At 33.7% G+C, this 19,369-nt stretch overlaps 3 protein-coding genes across 7 annotated transcripts; 2 read left to right on the top strand and 1 right to left on the bottom strand.

Moving 5' to 3' along the window:
* The first annotated feature begins 819 nt into the window (after positions 1-819).
* LOC102607898 (uncharacterized) lies at positions 820-6,061 on the top strand. The gene is made up of 11 exons (XM_006468599.4): positions 820-972; positions 1,589-1,650; positions 1,997-2,056; positions 2,226-2,327; positions 2,642-2,718; positions 2,960-3,083; positions 3,625-3,689; positions 4,244-4,313; positions 5,226-5,301; positions 5,444-5,537; positions 5,611-6,061. Exons 2-11 carry the CDS (start codon positions 1,602-1,604, stop codon positions 5,743-5,745), a joined length of 852 nt encoding a protein of 283 aa, XP_006468662.2. The 5' UTR covers positions 820-972; positions 1,589-1,601; the 3' UTR covers positions 5,746-6,061.
* A 952-nt stretch (positions 6,062-7,013) lies between these two features.
* On the top strand, positions 7,014-13,714 carry LOC102608186 (light-mediated development protein DET1). 5 transcript variants are annotated; one of them, XM_006468601.4, is made up of 13 exons: positions 7,014-7,370; positions 7,532-7,726; positions 7,817-7,931; positions 8,397-8,824; positions 8,961-9,189; positions 10,553-10,720; positions 11,547-11,615; positions 11,781-11,837; positions 12,273-12,353; positions 12,435-12,599; positions 12,774-12,869; positions 13,024-13,156; positions 13,329-13,714. In XM_006468601.4, exons 3-13 carry the CDS (start codon positions 7,860-7,862, stop codon positions 13,466-13,468), a joined length of 1,638 nt encoding a protein of 545 aa, XP_006468664.1. In that variant the 5' UTR covers positions 7,014-7,370; positions 7,532-7,726; positions 7,817-7,859; the 3' UTR covers positions 13,469-13,714. The 5 variants fall into 5 exon arrangements, with proteins under 5 accessions (XP_006468664.1, XP_006468665.1, XP_024951167.1 ...); XM_006468602.4 differs by having other exon boundaries at positions 7,461-7,726; XM_025095399.2 differs by having other exon boundaries at positions 7,454-7,726.
* Positions 13,715-15,126: 1,412 nt separating this feature from the next.
* Positions 15,127-18,889, bottom strand: LOC102609056 (protease Do-like 10, mitochondrial). The gene is made up of 7 exons (XM_006468604.4): positions 18,334-18,889; positions 17,519-17,960; positions 16,952-17,211; positions 16,275-16,402; positions 15,894-16,097; positions 15,731-15,781; positions 15,127-15,551 (listed from the first exon to the last, which is right to left on the bottom strand). The coding sequence occupies exons 1-7, from the start codon at positions 18,761-18,763 to the stop codon at positions 15,294-15,296; spliced, it is 1,773 nt and encodes a 590-aa protein (XP_006468667.2). The 5' UTR covers positions 18,764-18,889; the 3' UTR covers positions 15,127-15,293.
* Between the last annotated feature and the right edge of the window lie 480 nt (positions 18,890-19,369).

Genomic DNA, 19,369 nt, shown 5'->3' with positions numbered 1-19,369 from the left:
AGTGTACTATATGGGTGTTTAAAGTAATTATATAACATTAACTTATAATAAATTGTCCTTTATAGTAATTCACATGATGAGTATTTTTGTAATAAAATTTTATTAAAACTAGAGAGTTGAGAGTAATTTTAGAATGTGAATATATAGCCTCACCCAAATATAATATTGAATGTAAAGATGAATTCAAAGAATAATTTTTTTTGTTTTTTTTCACTATATTTTAGTGTTCATAGTTGTAATTTAATTTAATAATATTTTAATAATTAAAAATTCTTTTCAAAAGTGAGTTTAGTAAATTGATTTCATCATTATTCATCTAAGTATTGATTAAGATATTGGAAAAAAAATGTTTTAAGGTTTAAAACATGAGAATTACATACAATGAATAATGAGCGTGCTACATGGGGATTTAAAGTAATTACATAACATTGACTTGTAATAAATTATCATTTATAGTAATTCACATGATGAGCATTTTTGTAATAAAATTTTATTAAAATTAGAGTGTTGAGAGTAATTTCAGAGTATAAATAGCCTCATTCAAATGTAATATTGAATGTAAAGATTGGTTCAAAAATAAAAAAATCTTATTTTTTTACTATATTTTAATGTCCATAATTTTAATTTAATTTAATAATATTTTAAAAATTATTTTTAAAAATGAGTTTAATAAATAATTCAGGAGTTCAAATATCTTTACCTAAAAGATGTCAATAGTTCAACTCCTTTATAAATTTCAACATCTTGCAACTTTGGTCTTTGAATCTTCAAACATTGGGCCAGTCCCTCTAAAAAAAGCCCATCTTCAAGCGAATGATTTATGCTCCGCGCGATGGATATAATAAGAGCATTGGCAATTTCTTTTAGTTTGGTTTCCCTCCCACGTCTTTTCTGCTTTCCGGACTATTATTCTCTTCAGTGTTATCTACCACCGGCACCGGCGGTGTTGACTGTCAATCTCGACCACCAGTGGTAACTCATTTTCTGTTGTTTCTATATTCTTTCATTGCTTTTGATTGTTTATTGTCAAGTGAAGTTTGTTTAGTTTACTTAAAGATTTTACTGTTAATTCATTCTTCTTTGAAATTAGTTAATTAATCAATCATCTGTCAAGTGAAAGCTCGGCTATGCTCTACAGTAATTTATTATCTCCTCAATCTCTTCATCCCAAGTGTTTTTCACACTTGTACACTTACAATTTGATGAGAAATGAAAATTACAACAAACAACTCTCTTTTAGAGTGGATATACAAATGATAGCTCAATGAAGATTTAATCTATGATGATTTTCGAATTTGGAAGCTCAAAATATGTTGTTTACACTTGTTTATGCTTGTGAGTGGAAACAATCGATTTCAAATTGTATTTAAACTTCTTTCAGCCGAAATTGAAACTTCTACATTGGAAAGCACAACTCTTTCTTTCTTTGTTCCTCTTGGTCTCTGTTTAAATATCTCCCTCTTTTTTAATTTAAAAATTATTTTTCACTTCTCATTAGTTATTATGTTGCATATAGCATGAGGCTGTGCGGTTACCGAGGAATCATGGCCCGAGTCCCTAATTGTTATCATTTGTGGCTTCTTGTTAGGAAAATTGTCTGAATGGCTTGGTGCAAAGATGTTGAGGGAACTCGTCTTCTCATTGCACCTGGTATTTGCTATCTTATTATCTTTATGCAATTTATAATTTCCTTTGTTTTTTTCTTTATTTTTTCGACTTGGTGCTAGCTTGTCCGCAAAATTTTTCCATCTTGCTGGTAGCTCAATTTTTTTGTTGATTACAATTGTGTAGTGGTTTACGCACAAGAGCAATAAAAGCTATAAAAAACCAGCAACAACACCCAAAAATTTATATTGTACCCCAAAATCTACCTACTTCTTTACATAAAATTGAGTTATCCTTGTGGCCTCCTCTTTTTTCTCTTCCTTCTTCATTTTTATATCTGAGACATTTTCCTTTAATCCCTGTGCTTATAGTTTTGTTCTTATTGTCAAAGATTCGAGTGCAACTGGAAGTAGTGGTGGACGTTTGCTATCACTCTGCCATCCAAAATCAGGTAATATTGGGAATATTCTTTTTTTTTTTAATTTAACCTGACCCTTTTTGGAATACCAGTCTTGTGTTGAGGCAAAATAATTTTCAAAAGTTAAAGCTGCTGATAATACTGCATGGCATGTATTATAGAAGTTGTTCAACTTTCTTGAAAAGTTTCACCGATTTTACAGGTCAGAAGACCTGCTATCTCCTTGTTGATGGGGTCCTTCAAGAACTTAACTGGCTGAAGCAATCATACAAGTCTTGGTTTCTGGGGAATTATGTTTGTGAAGGTAGATGATAAATTAAGATAATTAAAGAAAGTGTACGACTTGATTGTTTATAGACTCTTAAAATGCATGCTTGTAGTATAGTCAATTATGTATGTATTTATGCTATAAGATAGGATTCTCTCTGTTTTTATTTTTTTATTCAATAATGAGATGGATATACAAGTGTATGGGTTTTGCTATTGATATGTGAGTCCTGGTCAATTGTACTTGTACCAAATTTCGGTTTTCCACTTAAATTGTGGTAGTCAATTTCATTTGCTTTCTGTTTGTTTTCCTCTTTTTCTTTCCCTTATCATTTATTTACTTTAGTGCAGATGGCAGCATATATGCTGCTACCCCAATAGACCCTGTTTTCATAATGTTGCCAATTTTCGAAGAAGCTAGACTGAAGGTACAATCACTACTTGCACTTCATGTTCACTATTGAGATCAGCAGCAACTCCATGCATTCAAAAATATCTGGTGGCAGCACTTGCAACTAGAAGACTGTACAACTTAGCTTCTAGATCCACTTGGCTTTTCTGTTTATCTATTTCGCATTTAAACACATTGAAATTATTTGTCAGCCTCTCTTTTAGTTCAATTATCATCATCTCTTCTTTATGATGATTGAGTGCCTTTGATAATCACAGAAGGGTGAGGATCCCGGGAAATTCAGACAATTAGATGAGATAATTTTCATTGACGGCTACCCTGGATATCAATATTTATTACCTCTTGCTGAGAACTGTATGCAAGTAGTTTGTGAAGTTAAAGGTAACAAGCAATTTGTATTTTACAATCATAGATCATGATGAAAAGCATAGTAAAATATATTAAGTAAAGCATAACCTCTCACAATTAAAGATTTTCTTCTTTGGTTAACTCATTGCTGGAGAACATCATCTCATGCTTATCATGATAAGAAAAATGCATACTTTAGCATTCTAATTGTACCTGTGAATTCGGTGTAGGAGGTATTGGACTTGATTTCTGATCACTCTTGCTCAGAATATATTCTAGACGAAGCAATTGAAAATGCTTCCATAGAGAAAATCGATGACATTTCCTTAGGAAGATATAAAAGTGTGTTGGAGCAATCAAGTATATATATATACTGAGTCAATAATGATTTCCCTGTGCAAGGCTTGACTGCTTATAATTAGTTATCCGCAGATACCATCAAAAGTTCGAAATTGTTGTCCTTTGACTATCATTGTTAATACAATTTTGAGCTTCATGTTAAAGAAAAAACTTTGTTATTTTTTTTTCTGAGGATATTTTCTTTCTTCTACCTTCTTTCTTTGACTTTCTACAGAAATTGGATCATCAAAGTTCTTTAGGCTTGATGACTTGAAGGTTTTAGCTTGGTTATACTGCAAGGTCTGTCCTCTACTGTTTAAACATAATTTTGATGCTTCTGGATGCCACAAATAGCTATTTAAGACATTAATTTAACTTCAAACTGAGAAGTGGGAGCCCAACAATATTATTGTTTAAGCTTTAACAAGAAGCGTGACATTTTTGAATAACCATCCCTTTTTGTTGGATTTTACTGTAAAATTTCCCAATCATTATTTGTGCATCAAAGCCCTATTTGTGGTACAAAAATTGGTTCTATCATTTCAAGTTTGCTTAGTTTCTCAATTTTTTTCTTGAAAGAAAATAAAAAATTGCTAAAGAATTTTGCTTACTTTATCTTGATTTCTGATGCAATCCTCTGATAACAAAAGAGAACAGGTATTGAGACGAGGAAAATTGACCGGTCCAACTTGTCCACTTTGCATGACTTAATAACTTTTTTTTTCCCCCCTTTCTGTGAGAATCAGTATGGAACTTGACATATGAGCCAAAACCATATGATAGCTTACATTTTTTTTCTAAGTAGTGTAGAGATCTTCTATAGTTTGTCATGTGTTGGGTTTTTGGAATTACAGGTATGTGTCTTGAAACAGACTCTTTCGGTGTTGGACCAGAACTACGCTGCTCAAGATGAAAAGGACACTTGTTAGTTTTAAGCAGAAATTTTTATCGCTTGTTTTGATGAACTTGTTATCTCTGACTCTCTATCATGGCCACTCATGTGCATCATCTTAATTGGCTATAAAAGAATAGTTGACATGATCATTGCTTTTGTATGAATCAACATCTGATGATCCACGTATCCAACTTGATATAATTTGAACTGGGTTGATGAACTTGATTGAAGGGTGATTCTAAGGGTGTGACCGTTGGTTTCTCACCAAAAGGTCAGAAGTTCAAATTCCCTAATAGCCATTGATTTAGGATACTATGTTGACTGATTTCTTTACTGATCGTTACATGATCTTACTTTAGTTCCCAGTCTCAAACCCAGTGCACATGTTGAGGGATTTCTGTATGTCAAAAATAAGAATAGAGAGAGAAAGAGAGAGAGAGACTCTCTCCCAGGAATGACATTACAGTAGGAGATATTGAACTAGACATGGTAGACTTGTTCTATTTCTATGATAGTTTATCTGCCTTTTGTTTAAATTCTAATCCGCATGAGAGGTGCATTTAGTTAAGTTGTTTACTCTGCCTGTACATAAGTGGGAGTTAAAATCACTCCACATTAATTAGATTCACACAGCTGTTACCACATAGAGGTATTAGAATCGATGCTTATGTACCTGTTGATGCACGCATAAAATCAATTCTAATTTTCTGCAGGATTGTCATTTCTTTGGGTTTTATCCATACATGTGCGTGCATTGTTATTCTGTGTCAAGGGCCACTAATATTACCAACTCAATCGTAATATTCATACTTACACATGCACTGTTACATTTCTGATAAAAATGTTGATTGCAATAGTTTGGCTTGAAAATGAATTAGTGATTCAATATCATGGGTGACTTTATGTCTTCTTTATTAACATCTTGCTTTTTATCATTGCAGTAGCCAATGCTGTTTCAATACTAGGAGAGTACGTGAAGGATGAGCCTTGGTTGAAGCTTTTGTGTAAACATTTGAAGTATTGCCGCTAATTAATAAACTTCTCCATTCAGATTGAGATGATATCTATTTAGGAAGGATTGCAAATCAAACAACACAGTTTAGGAATGCTCTCTTTTCTGATCCTGTAATTAATTTCCATTTACCGAATGTGTTTGCAGTTTAGATCTACCTAAGGAGACCGGAAAAGCACCATACATTGAGGTGTTCCCAAGTTCTCTGGAAAGTAATGTAGGGTCTTCTAATCTCTTACAGGTAAAGCTAAGTTTCCGCAGCTGAAAAAAAGATTATTGTGGATAGTGTGGATTGACTGGTTGTTATTTAACAGGAAAGGAGGAAAAGTGACAGGAAGACAAACAGAACTGGAAAGGAAACAAAAATGGCAAAACCGGAGACAGAATCTCGAAACATCAAGGAAATGTTCTCCAGGGCCTCAAGAAGAGGAAGCCGAATGCCACCGTAGAAACTAGAAGCAGAGGGGCTGTAGTGGATTAGAGAATCTGAAAGATCATTGGTGTCTTATTTTGTTTTTTTTTTTTTAATTATTGATATGCATTGTACGGTAAGAGGCCAACCAATATTCATCATATATCTATTGGGCCCACCTATATCCATTCTATCATGGCACAGTTATGGTATTTAGTCTCGTCCTCACAAATCACTGGAGAAGAAATTTAGTATCGTGACAATGACGAAAGTGAAAAACAACAATCATTTTTCAAACGAGCTTTTGTAATAAATTATACTTGTTAAAATAATTATTTCACTTATTTTGTAAAGGGTTATTATTCTTTTTTCAGTACTCTAATTGTTGTGAAATAATAAAATTACTATACGAATTAATGAAAAGAAACATTGTTACATTATAATTTTAAAAATAACAATTTATTATACTTTTGTTATTGGGGTTAGCCTAACAATTATGTGACACTACTGTTGTTTGGGTAAAATTGTAGTTTCATCAAGTGAAACTAAATTTGTAATTAAGTTTTGGGGTTATTGTCCTTTCAGTTGATGAGTATTGCAAAATAACAAATGATTACAGGAATTATTGAATACTAACATTTTACGACATTAACTATTTTTAAATAACAGTTTATCATCTCTATCAATTTACAATTGATCATGCAACAGTTTAATTATAGGAGCAATATTATCATTTAATTTATCATTGTAAATTTAAGTAGTAATGATATGTTGTTCGCTCAAAGAATAAAGCAAAATTATAAATTCACATGACATAAATTTATATATATATATATATATATATATATATATATATATATATATATAATTTTATATGTAATTTATTAAGGGTGAAGTTGGTATTTTATAAATAAATTAATAAGTCAATTGAAATATAATAAAATATTATTTTTCAAGAGTTAATATAATAAAGTGTTGTTTTTTAATAATTCATATAATGATTTGTTATTTTGTGATACTTACCCATAAAGGATAGTAACACTTTTGTAAAACAAATAAAAGGAACTTCTCGTTGTTTTGAGTTCTAATAAAATTACTTGTAACACCAAACAGTACTTCCAGTCATGTCTTCAGTTTACCGATCTTAAAAAATAACTTTTCCAAAATAACATTTTGTTTTTTTAAAAAAAAAAAAAAAGTTTTGAAAAAAAAAACCATTTGAAAAACATTTCCAAACACTTATGAATCTTTTAAAATGCAATTAGAGAATTGATTTCACTGCTTATGTAAACCATAACAAGATCAGTGGTGTTTGAGGAATAGAACAAAATTTGTGAATATTTTCTAAAGTAATGACCCCAACGACGATTTTTCAAAAACTGGTTGATCATCATAAATTTAAACCAAAATTATGGTTTTTAGAAAATTAAACCAAAAAAAAAAAAAAATGGCCCACTGTTGCAAAAATAAATCGAAATTTAGCAACAAATAACAAAGATATTGTTTTCACTTAATATAATATTGAATAAAATATTACACAGTCTCTTCTGGTTTCTGCCTCTCTCTGCGAAACCGACAAACAGTCCCTACTCCGGCCACATAACGGCTAAAAATCGCCGCTTTGAGTACGCCAGCTTGACCCCTCAACCTCGACCATTAGCGGTAACTCATTTTCTGCCTTCGCTACTTTCAATTTCTATTTTCTTCAATTGATTTTGATTTTTTGTGATGTGATGCATGTTTAGTTTGCAGAAATCATTTACTGTTAATTCGCTTATCATATCTAAAGTGAAAGCTCTTGCTCTTGCTATGCATTGACTTAGGAGCGAGGATAGTTGACTTGGAAAAGCATTTAAACTTCAGTAAGCTGTAATTGAATCTTGTGCTATGAAATTGAAGCCATTTAGCATGACAGTGTCTGTGTTTTGTTGAAAAGATGAGTGAAAATTAAAGAGAGGACTTCTCCAATTTTAGTTTTGAAGGTTCTAGTAAAGCTTGGCTATTAAATGAAAGAGGAGGTGAGAAATAGTCGATTTTATACTTGTTTGATGGAATGTTCAATCATGCCTCTATCATAATAGGGTTTCTATATTGAATTTCTTATTCAGGTTTCTAGGAGGAAGATTGATTTGAAGTCGTGGATCTCTACTGATGTTTAGAAGCATCAATGTCACTTCCAGGATTTTCGAGCGCCAAATTCGTACTCCTGCTCCTGGCACAAGTGTAATTTATCTTTTTATTATGTTCTGTTATCTCTAATCACAATGCCACTGCTTCTTCCAGAATTTATATCCGGTAGCGGGTTACATTTTGTTGAAGATTTAAAAAAAAAAAAGTTAGAGAAAGATTAAATTTTCTATTTCAAGGGATTCTTCATGAATCTAGGCGGCATTAGAATGCAACTTCAATTTACATAGGAAACTTTTCCAAGGCCTCAGTTGGCAAACAAGTGTTTTGTATATAGACCAAGGGAGGTAAAAGTGGTCGTTACATATTATGACATTGTCGTTATCTCTGATTTTCATGGGAATTTTTTCTTTGTTGCTCACGATTAAGACTGTTTTTCTTCCACCTATGGATTCAGCCCTTGTACATTGCTTCTCTTCCCATCCCCCTTCCCCTTTTTGGATCATTTCATCATAACTATGTATATAAACACTTGCAGTTTCTAAAACTGTGTGCTTGCAGGTTCATTGTGCCAGGCGATTCTATGAGAATATAGTCCCAAGTTTTACGGTATATGACATTGAATGCCCTGACCATTCCTTCCGCAAGTTCACTGATGACGGTCAATACCTCATAAGTTTTAGCAGGAACCACCAGGATTTGATTGTTTATAGACCAATGTGGCTTTCATTTTCATGCAAAGAAGAAGACTGTTGTAGGCATGATCTTCCTCCCAAAGCAAAGCGGTTCGAGAGCTTCTTCACCCAGTTATATTCTGTTACTCTTGCTTCCTGCAATGAGCTTATATGCAAAGACTTCTTTCTTTCCATGGAGGGTAACCAATTTGGACTCTTTGCTACTTCCACTGCTCAAATTCATGATGCGCCTACCACTGGACGGGCAATCCAGGGAGTCCCTTTCATCGAGAAGATAACATTTCACCTCTTGAGGTTTGTAATCAATTTATCATCAGCGGCAATATAATTCTATGGGAATTTTTGTCTAATATCTCTTTATTAATGTTCTTGTGATAGTGGATGGTTCACCTTGATTTTCATTCTAGTTTTGTTTAATATGTAAGATCAGGTTGGAAGATGGAGTTGTACTGGATGAGAAGGTCTTTCACAATGATTTTATCAATTTAGCCCATAACATGGGTGTTTTCTTGTATGATGATTTATTGGCAATTGTCTCACTTCGATATCAGACAATACACATTCTCCAAGTCAGGGACTTGGGGAACCTTGTTGATGTACGGACTATTGGTTCATTTTGTCGTGAAGATGACGAACTCTTTCTCATTTCTAATTCTCAGGCAAGATGCATTTCAATTCAAGCATTTGATATTGGATGGAAAGTTTCATTGCTTTTCTTCATTCATCTCTTGGGCGGTGTTAGTGTTTATTGGTTGAAAATTGTATACACTGGTTTCGTATTTGTACATGGGTGGATGGGCAATTTTGATAGATCATTCTGGTGTTGTTTAGGCATTTTTGTGTAGCTTTTGGTGTTCTTATAATTTTTTGTTGGTAGTCTGGTTTCATGAACTTTGTATTGATGTTTCCTTATTAATTGAAAATTCAATGTATATTGTGAAATAAAATAAAATAACTTTTGTTCTGACACTGTCTTCAGTAGCATTGTACATTGTTATGACATTTCATCATGTAGTAGGAAATAGAAATGATTATTTATTTTTTCTATAATTCACGTGCCTATTGCATTCTTAACCCTTTTATCTTCAGCTATTGCGAGGATAATTATTGTAACCCCGTCTATAAGTATATGACATCGTATAAGCAATCAATGTCTCATATAACACTTCTTTTTTAATGAGCTGCTTGATGCTAATTAAATCCTTCTCCACCCATGTGAGTGGGATTCAAACTCCCAAAGCTCTTGTACCTTCACAAGGATTTTACCATTTTAACTAACTAGCACCAACTTCTTTATGCTATTTAGATATTGTTACTTCCAGTATTACAATTTAATTTACGGATAGTGTATCTGTAGATGTGCTAATAGGTTTCTGGGAACTTTTTATCTCGTACGTTGACTTTAACATTCTGATAATTAGAAATGATTTCCATTTCTGACAAACCCAGTTAAGTACTTAGGTTCATCTTTGGAGATATCGATTGGTGATCTAAGTGTACGTCTATGGCTCAATGTCGAAAACTGGCTTTGTTTTGTTTGACAACACCAAAAGTTTTCCAATTCTGATTTTCGTTTACCAAACAGTTTTTGAGTAATTTGGTTTTGGTTTGTTTGTGAATTATTCAATTACCTTTTCTCTTCATTTATCTTAGTATTTTTTCCCATTTAAAGTATGTAGCTATTTTGCTTGGTTCCATTCTTCTTCCTCTATGCATTTCTTTGTCTCCTTGCTTTTGGTTTTGGGTTTGATGTGTTAGTCTTCTGGTTATGTCCACATTTTAATAAATGACATTTGATCTTTCTATAGAAAATAATCCCCCCCCCCCCCCCCCGGGGGGGGGGGCGGGGGGGTTGTTCTCTGTATAATAAAAGGAATATGATGTCATCCAGATTAGTCCTGCACAGTTAATGTATTTTTCCCCATAGGCTTTTTCTTCTACCATTTGTAGTTGGAAGATTAAGGAATTTCATCATGCGTTGCATGTTAATCTCTCAACCAACAATATAGCTCTTCTGTGCAGTCCCTGGCAACTTCTGAAAGGAGTAGATTGAATCCATTTCCTGGGAATCAAGTCGGGAATGGTCATAACCAGGTTAATCAAGACGATTCTTTTTTGAGTGGCATCAAACAGCGCTTGCTTTCTTTCATATTCCAAGGAATGTGGAATGAAGAAACAGATCAAGCTATGGTTGGTCTTTCACTTTTCACTTTATGTTATTTTGTTGGCCCCAAAAGCATTTAAGAAGTTTATCTCGTATCATTTTAGCATATTATCCTGTAATTTATATGTAAGTGGACAAGATATTCATCTTGAGGATCTTCTCCAGCTATATTTCTTTCCGTCCATGCAACATTGGTTGAAAGTTAAGAAACTGCTAAGTTTGATATTAAATTCAATATTTGCTTGTCATCATTTGTAGCTCTTTGCCAGTATTAAGCTCTATGCCTACCTTAATGCAATGGACACACACACACACACCTGCGCATGCATACATGCTTCAAATTTAGCATAGTGCTTGAAACGAGTTTGTGCTGCATCCTAAGGTCACCTGAAGAAATCCTTCAATATAGAATTATGTATAATGGTTGACTATTTCTTCTGCATTTAGTAGCCTGAGTCATATTGGCAAATGACTTCAGAGATGCTGTTGTAGAATTTTGGATAATGGCTTGGTATGCACATGAAATATCATGCTTCCGTTACGGTGGCATTTGTGTCTTAATGAATGGTTTAGGTTGTATGCTATTTTCTCCCAGAGACTCTTCACACACACACACACACACACACACACACACACACACACACACATATATACATACACATATATACATACACATAAATACACACACATATACATATACATATATATATACATATACATATATCAACATAACCATTCGAGATATATGCTTTTAAGTTGCTTGTATTTCTCATAGAATCAAACTATGCGAGTTTCTTATATGATGTTACTTTTGTGAATTTATTTATTTAACTATGCTGAATCTTGCACCAGAGGGTTCAGAGCCTGAAGAAGAAGTTCTTTTTCCACTTTCAAGATTATGTTGATTTAATTATCTGGAAGGTAAATTTTTAGCTACTTATTCTACCCATACATCTATCTTGCTTTTTCCTTAAACAGCTAAAAACATGAGAAATTTGTTTGCGTGTGCACACACACGCACACATATAATTATTGGTTCATATTTAGATGTGCAAAACTAATAAGTTATTCACAAACTTTGGGCAGGTACAATTTTTGGACCGGCATCACTTGCTAATAAAGTTTGGCAGCGTAGATGGAGGGGTGAGCTCTCTGTCCTATCTACCCTTAAAATGAAACCAAACTAGTATCCAAAATTATTGGATGAATATATGTAAACATGAAAGCCCAGTCTTGGCATGGACACAGCACACAGCCCTACTAACTGTGCTTTGCTGGGCCCAACTCCTAAGTTCCAGGCATGGCAAGCCATTAGAAGATAATGATTCTCTGTTTGCTTTTTATTGAGTAATTTGACAGGGCAAAGCTCCTTGACTCAGATAATATGAAAATAATCTTTAACATTGTCTTATTTTCCTTGTTTTAAAAAAAAAAAATTTGTCATAAAGCTTATTTGTTTTTAGACTTTGTAAGATCCATGTATATTCATTCTTATTTCGTAGAGCTTAATAATAGTTTTGCTGGATACCGGTATGTTTTGGTGGAGCATGCTGTGATTTTAGACATCTGAATGTGTAGGTATCTCGGAATGTTGATCATCATCCTGCATTCTTTGCAGTATATAACATGGAGACAACTGAAGTTGTCGCATTTTATCAGGTAACTAGTTAACCGCAAAGGTTGTTGTTTTACTTAGTGGAGCTTTGGTTGTCTGACACTCACTGGATCTGTTACTTGTAGAATTCAGCAGAGGAACTTTACTTCTTGTTTGAGAAGTTCTGTGATCATTTCCACGCAACATCTAGAAACTCACTACATATGAACTTCATATCATCTCATTCGAATAATGTTTATGCTCTTGAGCAGCTAAGGTCCATTAAAAATAAAGGAGGCAGCTTTTCACAGGTTTAAGTTCCTTTATCTTTTTTTTTTCTTTTCTTTATTCTTATATCTATTCTGGTTCTTCTCATTTTCCTCCCACTTTTAATCAATGAAAATGATCCATTTACTTCAGTTACAGTAAAAAAGCTTATTATGTCTTCTTCCGTAGCTCATATAAGCAGTTGATGAATTCTACAGTTTGTAAAGAAGATGATGGCCTCTTTGCCTTTTGGTTGCCAATCACAGAGTCCTTCTCCATACTTTGACCAATCACTTTTTCGATACGATGAAAAGGTTTGATTCATATTTTACCGCCTATATTGTAAATGTTTACTAATATACAAATAAATGAGCTACCTTGCAGTAAATGGATTATGTGAACTATTTTAAGCAAAGTAGATTTATGACTGAAGAAAGCTTTGTTATAAGATTTTACCACTTTATGCAGAAATTTTACCATGTTCATATCATGCTGTTGCAGCTCATTTCGGCAACCGATAGACATAGACAATCAACAGATCATCCCATCAAGTTTATTTCTAGAAGGCCACCATATACCCTTAAATTTAAGATTAAGCCAGGTATATACAATTAGCCATATTGCAGTTTGTTTTTAGATTTATGTGAAGTATATTTTTAATGGTTGGTATAGTTCCATAATTTCACTTTGCACCATTACTATATGTTTAATTCTGTTGACTTTTGACTGTTTTAGAGTAGGAACATGGTAATGAAATCCGTATTTTTTATTAGGTCCTGAAGCTGGTACTATAGATGGTCGGACAAAAAGGATTTCTTCATTCCTATTCCATCCATTTTTACCTCTTGCTCTCTCCATTCAGCAGACTTTGTTCCTTCAGCCATCAGTTGTGAATATTCACTTCCGAAGATAATACTATTTCATTATTGTCGCCTTATTCACTCATTTTGAAGACTGTCTAGTTAGATATGAGTTAACAAAACTTTATATTTGGTGTTCTTTATTTTATGTGCCATAATTGTGCACTTTCAGTTATAGCATTTTAATGAAGATTGACGAAAGTGCATCTGCATGATTAGTGCATATTCACATGCGTCTGAATGTAAGGTCACACAGCAGAGTGCAATGCAGGAATTATCATCTTTGAACCTTGCCATCATTTCGTATAGTTTTCTATTGTGGATTACATGTTTGCAGTTTCAACCAGCTTAGCCTCTATTGTTATTGGCATCAAACTCGAGTAAACGAATGGTGCGATTCCATTAATTTTTTTGTGTAAAACAAAGTGATTACATGTTAGTTGTACATGTATTATTTGGTATTGTAAAAAAATTTAGCTCTTAATAGGTCTTTCATACGAATTGCTGAATTTCAAAATTGTGGTGATTAGCAATATGAGTTGTTAGATAATTCAAGTTTATAAACTTTGTGATTGTTTCCATGTCATCTAATTCAATTTGTTTAATCTTTTTTCTTTCACTTTTTTATCAAATTTATGCAAGGCTAATTTGGAATAAATACTTGCGTAATTTGTACTTTTACTATCAAAATTGACAAATACTTAATGTCGAATTGACAATTGAGAGCCAATAGGCAAAGGTAGGTTTGTAGATTGAAGTGATCAATGACTATTGAACTTTTATGACCACTAAAAAGAACAGCATTATTCTTTTCTTCCACTAAGCTGCAGTACGACAAACTTGGAGGAGTTTTTCTCTAATTGCACCAGGTATGTGCTATATTGTCAACTCATATTTCATAAAAACATTGTTTACTTATTGGCAACAGTTTTATTAATTCAATTTCAAACTTTTTGAAAATGTTTGTATTGCTTTATCCATTTGTTCTGAAGATTCCATCATGGCACTCTATCTTGTAATGTTGATGCCAGTGAAAGTGCTGCATTCGGATAAATCCCGTACAAGGAAATTGTGGATTGCTAGCAACCTTTAGGTGCATCAATGTGACTGCTATACATATATATTGTGTTCATTTTTTTGTGATGACCGCCACACCCACTTCCAGAGTCTATGCATGGTAGGTGATTTTGGGAAAAGAATGATGAAATTTTCAATTTATGATTCTTCATGAATATTGACGCTTGAATGCAAACTTCAATCATGGTCCAATCATGTATCTAATATTTGCAACGACCCTATCAATTAGACTAGAAATTTTTTCAATATCCCAGTTGGAAAAATAGTGTTTTAGGTGAAACGTTTTTAGTGCATAATAAGGCATTCATCATATCCAATTAAAAAACAGTAAGATCGATTTTATTAATCAAAATTATATGGCACTCCCATAATCAGCTGTATTTTGATTTATTTATGAGTATTATGGTTAACCTCATCCAGTTGACTTATGCAAGACAATACAATAGAACTTGGATTTTGAACCTCTGGTGCGAATCTCAAGCAGAGCTGCTAACCACCATTGATTAATTTAAAGAGTAGGGTGAGTGATTTACAATGCTATAGAGAATATCATGTAATGTAGACTACTCCCCGATCACCAACTTCATATAAAACTTTCGAAAGTCTTATGTTGCTGCTGCCATTGGACAAAATATTTACCAAACAACAGAATGCTTTTTGGTTTTAATACTCTGAATCGCTTACAATACACAAAGGCCAAAAATGTGTTTGCACCTCAACATCCGATTATAAATGACAAATAATAAAAGCAGCTAAGTGGATTAGGAAACCAAAATTTTAATATTAGCCGGCTCAGGGCCCTCAACTTTGTGACCATTCTTTATGTCTGGAAGCTAACTCAATTTCGGAGATCTGTTCACCGTTAAGATCACCGGACATAGCAGAAGGTATTCTGTGACGCTTCAAAATTTTAGATGTGGCAATTTTTGCCACATCATAGTTCAATACAACAACCCTATCATCATCTAAATCAAACCTCAAGTTCTCAGAGCTACAGTTTTCCACTAGCTGACATAAATGCTTCAAATTTTCAATTTCCACCCCATTGACCTTCTTAACCTGTTAACCATGTGCAAGATTTCTTAGAAAAGAGTGCCTGGTAGAGTCAAATAGATCTTTGTCGAACTTTAAATGAGGAGATTCTCAGAAGAATTTTGGCTACAAAAATGAGTCCTCCGGCATTGCTTTATATTAGGTCATACATTTATAAAAACAGTTATGTGGAAGTAGTTCAGTACCTGTAGGTCTGCAAAACGCTCGTACCCGGCATTTATATCATCCATCAGCACCTGAACCAGACAAATAAATCAAGAAGGCAAGTTCAGTGGGTTTGGTTGGTGACATTAGAAATTTTTTCCTTTTTTCCTTCCCTATAATCAACCATTTGGCACTTTAGCTGACCTGCGAAAGGATAACGAGTTGTTCACCAGCCTTTTTAGGCAGCTCCCTTAATGCACGTTCGCACAAACGACGTGGCGAAGTATTATACCAGTCTTCTCCATATTCATGAAGATATGGCTGTGTAAGTGGAATAAACACCAGGCCAGCAAATATGTAATAGCTAGGAAGCTTATCGAATTGATGTACGGGAACTAGCGGTTGCAGCTGTAAAATTAACAAAGAATGGGAGTAAGAAAGAGACAGAACAAAACTGTCAGCTGTTTCCATCACATTCAAGAATGAGGAATTTTCTCAGTTGAGAGGATTCTACAAAAATGAATTTGCCTGAGAGATATATCATAAAAATTTCAAGCATTATAAGAGACTAAAACCATTTCTTACAGGTCGTAGTGTAATACTGAATTCATGCTCCTTGCCATCCCTCAAAACTCTAACCAAAGACTTCTCGTTGGGTTTCTTCATAGACACCAAGTGATCAAATGTTATACGTTCTCTGTTACGAAAAGCAACTGCAATAATTTAAGTCACACTACAAATAAGAACATAAAGGAACCATGGATATCAACAACAGCACCATCAAGAGGGAGAAAAATAGGAAACAGCAACGTTACTATTATTTGATTTTTCTTTTCATGAAAATCCAGTGGTTTTTCTTTCTTTCCCCCTATTCATTTCTTTATGAACTCGAGAGATTTATCCCCAAGATTCTCTTCCAAGTTCTTAAAATGATATTAAAAGAAATAGATTGGCTTATTTTTCATAAAGTATTAAGAGATAAAAATCTATTGAAGATTTAATCCTTAAATTATTTATACATGAGATATATGAAATGAAACCCAGTTGTGATGACCATATTTGTTTGATGCAAAGATATAAGGACAGTTTTACTACAACAGGGGAAAAAAATCAAAGCATTACATCTCATTTAATAGTTAAAATGTGGCTATCTAATTAAGCTAGAAAATATCTAATTGAGCTAGAAAAACTTGATTTTTAAGACACTCTTAACTTGACTTTCAAGTAACTTCTAATTTAAATGAAAAGCATTGAGTGACTACCTGTTCCATCATTTGCTATAGGCACACCATCAAATGCAAGAATAATATCATCCTTTTTCAATATTTCGTGAGCATCTGACAGAGGATTAATTTTGTTCACAAGTACCCCAGTCACTTCAGACCGCATTCCAAAGTTGTTACGAAGTTGAACATTCTCAGTGGTCTGGCATGATAGTCCCAGCGAGCAAAATCCAACATATTTTCCATGTTCCACCACACCAGTTATAAAATGCTTTATTACAGGAACAGGGATAATGTAACTACAAATTACAATGCAGAAAAAAGAATTAGCTACGGATGCAAACATTCTTGCCTGATGAAAAAGAAGCATATTTCATTTTGCATCAACTCTCTGGTCATATTTTGGTCTTATGCTAGACTTAAGCATAAACACCAGATAAACAGATGATTTGGGAAGAGAGAGAATTACGAAGCAAATTTATCATCTAAGGTCTCTTAAGTTTCTGTCATCCTATCATATTAAGATTTAAATTTAAGGGTCTACAATGACACACAATCACAACAAATAAAGAGAAAAATAGGATGTGAAAGCTTGGTGAGACGTACCCTATATTTTCAGCACCGGAAAGATTCTGAAAAGCTACACCTGCAACCTTATTGCCCATGATGGCTGGACCACCACTGTTGCCAGGATTAATAGCAGCATCAATCTGTATTGCCATGAGCTGAGTAGCACCGTGTACATATTGTGTAGGTTCAACCCTCGAAACAACACCTTTCGTAACGGAAATGTTGTCTCCACCTTGAGGATATCCAACAACAGCGACAGCTTGTTGAAGAAACGGGATGTCTCCTAACTCTAAGAAATGCATTCCCTCCCAAAATTCATCACTCTCGACAATCAGAATAGCCAAGTCACATTCATGACCCACAGCTTCAACTTGGGCTCTGTATTTGGTTGGAGAACCATGCTTTCTTACAAGCACAAATGTACTATCAGCCACCACATGAGCATTTGTAAGAATCTTTTTTCCAGGGATAACGAATCCTACGTTTATATCAAAACCCCCAGAAACCTAAGTCAGGTTTTTCATATCAAACAATATAGCATCAAGATTAACAATTTGCAAAATATACATGAGGTCATGCAATAGTTGGGTACTTGGGATACACAGTTTCTATTTTACTGATGCGAAGTTTGATGTGTTATTAACACATAAATAATGAATCTAACCAACATTTAAGACAAGATAGATGACAATTAATGACAGGTTAGCATTTCTTAATACTTACATTATGAGCTATGTATCTCAGCTATGCAAGTGATGCAACATTATTGCAAACAAAAATCTCACTAATTTTGCTCCTTTAAGAATCATTAAATTGTACTAAGATGATGACTAAATTGGCAAGCTACTGACCTGAACCAGTGGTTTCTCGTTGGGACTTGTTCTGCCAGGGAAGTCCATAGTTAGGGCTGCTTGAAACTGTGAATATTTTCACAACAGAATCCAAAGCAAGCTCTATTGCTGCGTAAGCATTAGTAGTCTTTCCGCAGGTTTTAGCTAAACGACGTCGTTGTCGCCGTCGCGTAACTTTAGAAACAATTTCCTTGGTACTCAAATTAGCAGCTACTGCTGCTGATGTTGAAAAATAGTGAAAATTACAATTTTTAGTACTAATAGTGGAGAGTGAAGAGGTAGAAGGCAAAATAATTAATCTTAATGTATTGGAGAAGGTTTGTAATAAGCCGCTGCTATTAAAACTGCTGTAATTGGAGAAAATAGAGGATGAAGAGGACCATAGCTGCCTTCGTAGACTACGCAGTGACGGACCCAGCAGCATTTGCATTTCTTCTTTTTGCCTTCGGCTTTGGGTTTTTGCCTTAATCCAAAGCTGCAGGCAAAAATATCAGAAGGAAAACGCTTTTGTTAGGTTTTGAATCTTTTGAGTTTTGATGATGGAGGAGAAGAAGAATGATGTAATGGACAATTTCTACCAGGCCTACTACTTATTCAGCCCGCCATGTTGGGCCCCTTGTGCCCAGTTTCGAAGGCCATGGGCCCATAGCCCACTCCTTTTGAGAAGCTTCTGATTTCTAATTTCATCTTTTTAAGGGATTATTTATATTTTGTTTATTTATATAGAACCATCATTATCAGAACGGGATCGAACGATTTTGTACTTCTTTTCCTCCTCTTTTTCATTCTCAATAAATTCATGAATTTATCTTTAAAAAATCATTCGACTGATTGGAGGACTCTTTCGATGATTTTGACTCTGTTTGGTAAAGTTTTTTAAATAGAATTTTTTAAGTAGATTTTTTGTTAGTAGAACTTTTATAAATAGAGTTTTTATCTAAAAAAAAATTAATTGTTTGGTTGTTAATAAGATCTTTTATTAAAAATTTATAAAATTATTTTAATACATAAATTTTTTAAAGTTATATTATGAAAA

Source organism: Citrus sinensis, chromosome 2 (genome assembly GCF_022201045.2).
Source record: "Citrus sinensis cultivar Valencia sweet orange chromosome 2, DVS_A1.0, whole genome shotgun sequence".
Lineage (NCBI taxonomy): Eukaryota > Viridiplantae > Streptophyta > Magnoliopsida > Sapindales > Rutaceae > Citrus > Citrus sinensis.
This window is presented reverse-complemented; position numbering and strand designations above follow the sequence as displayed.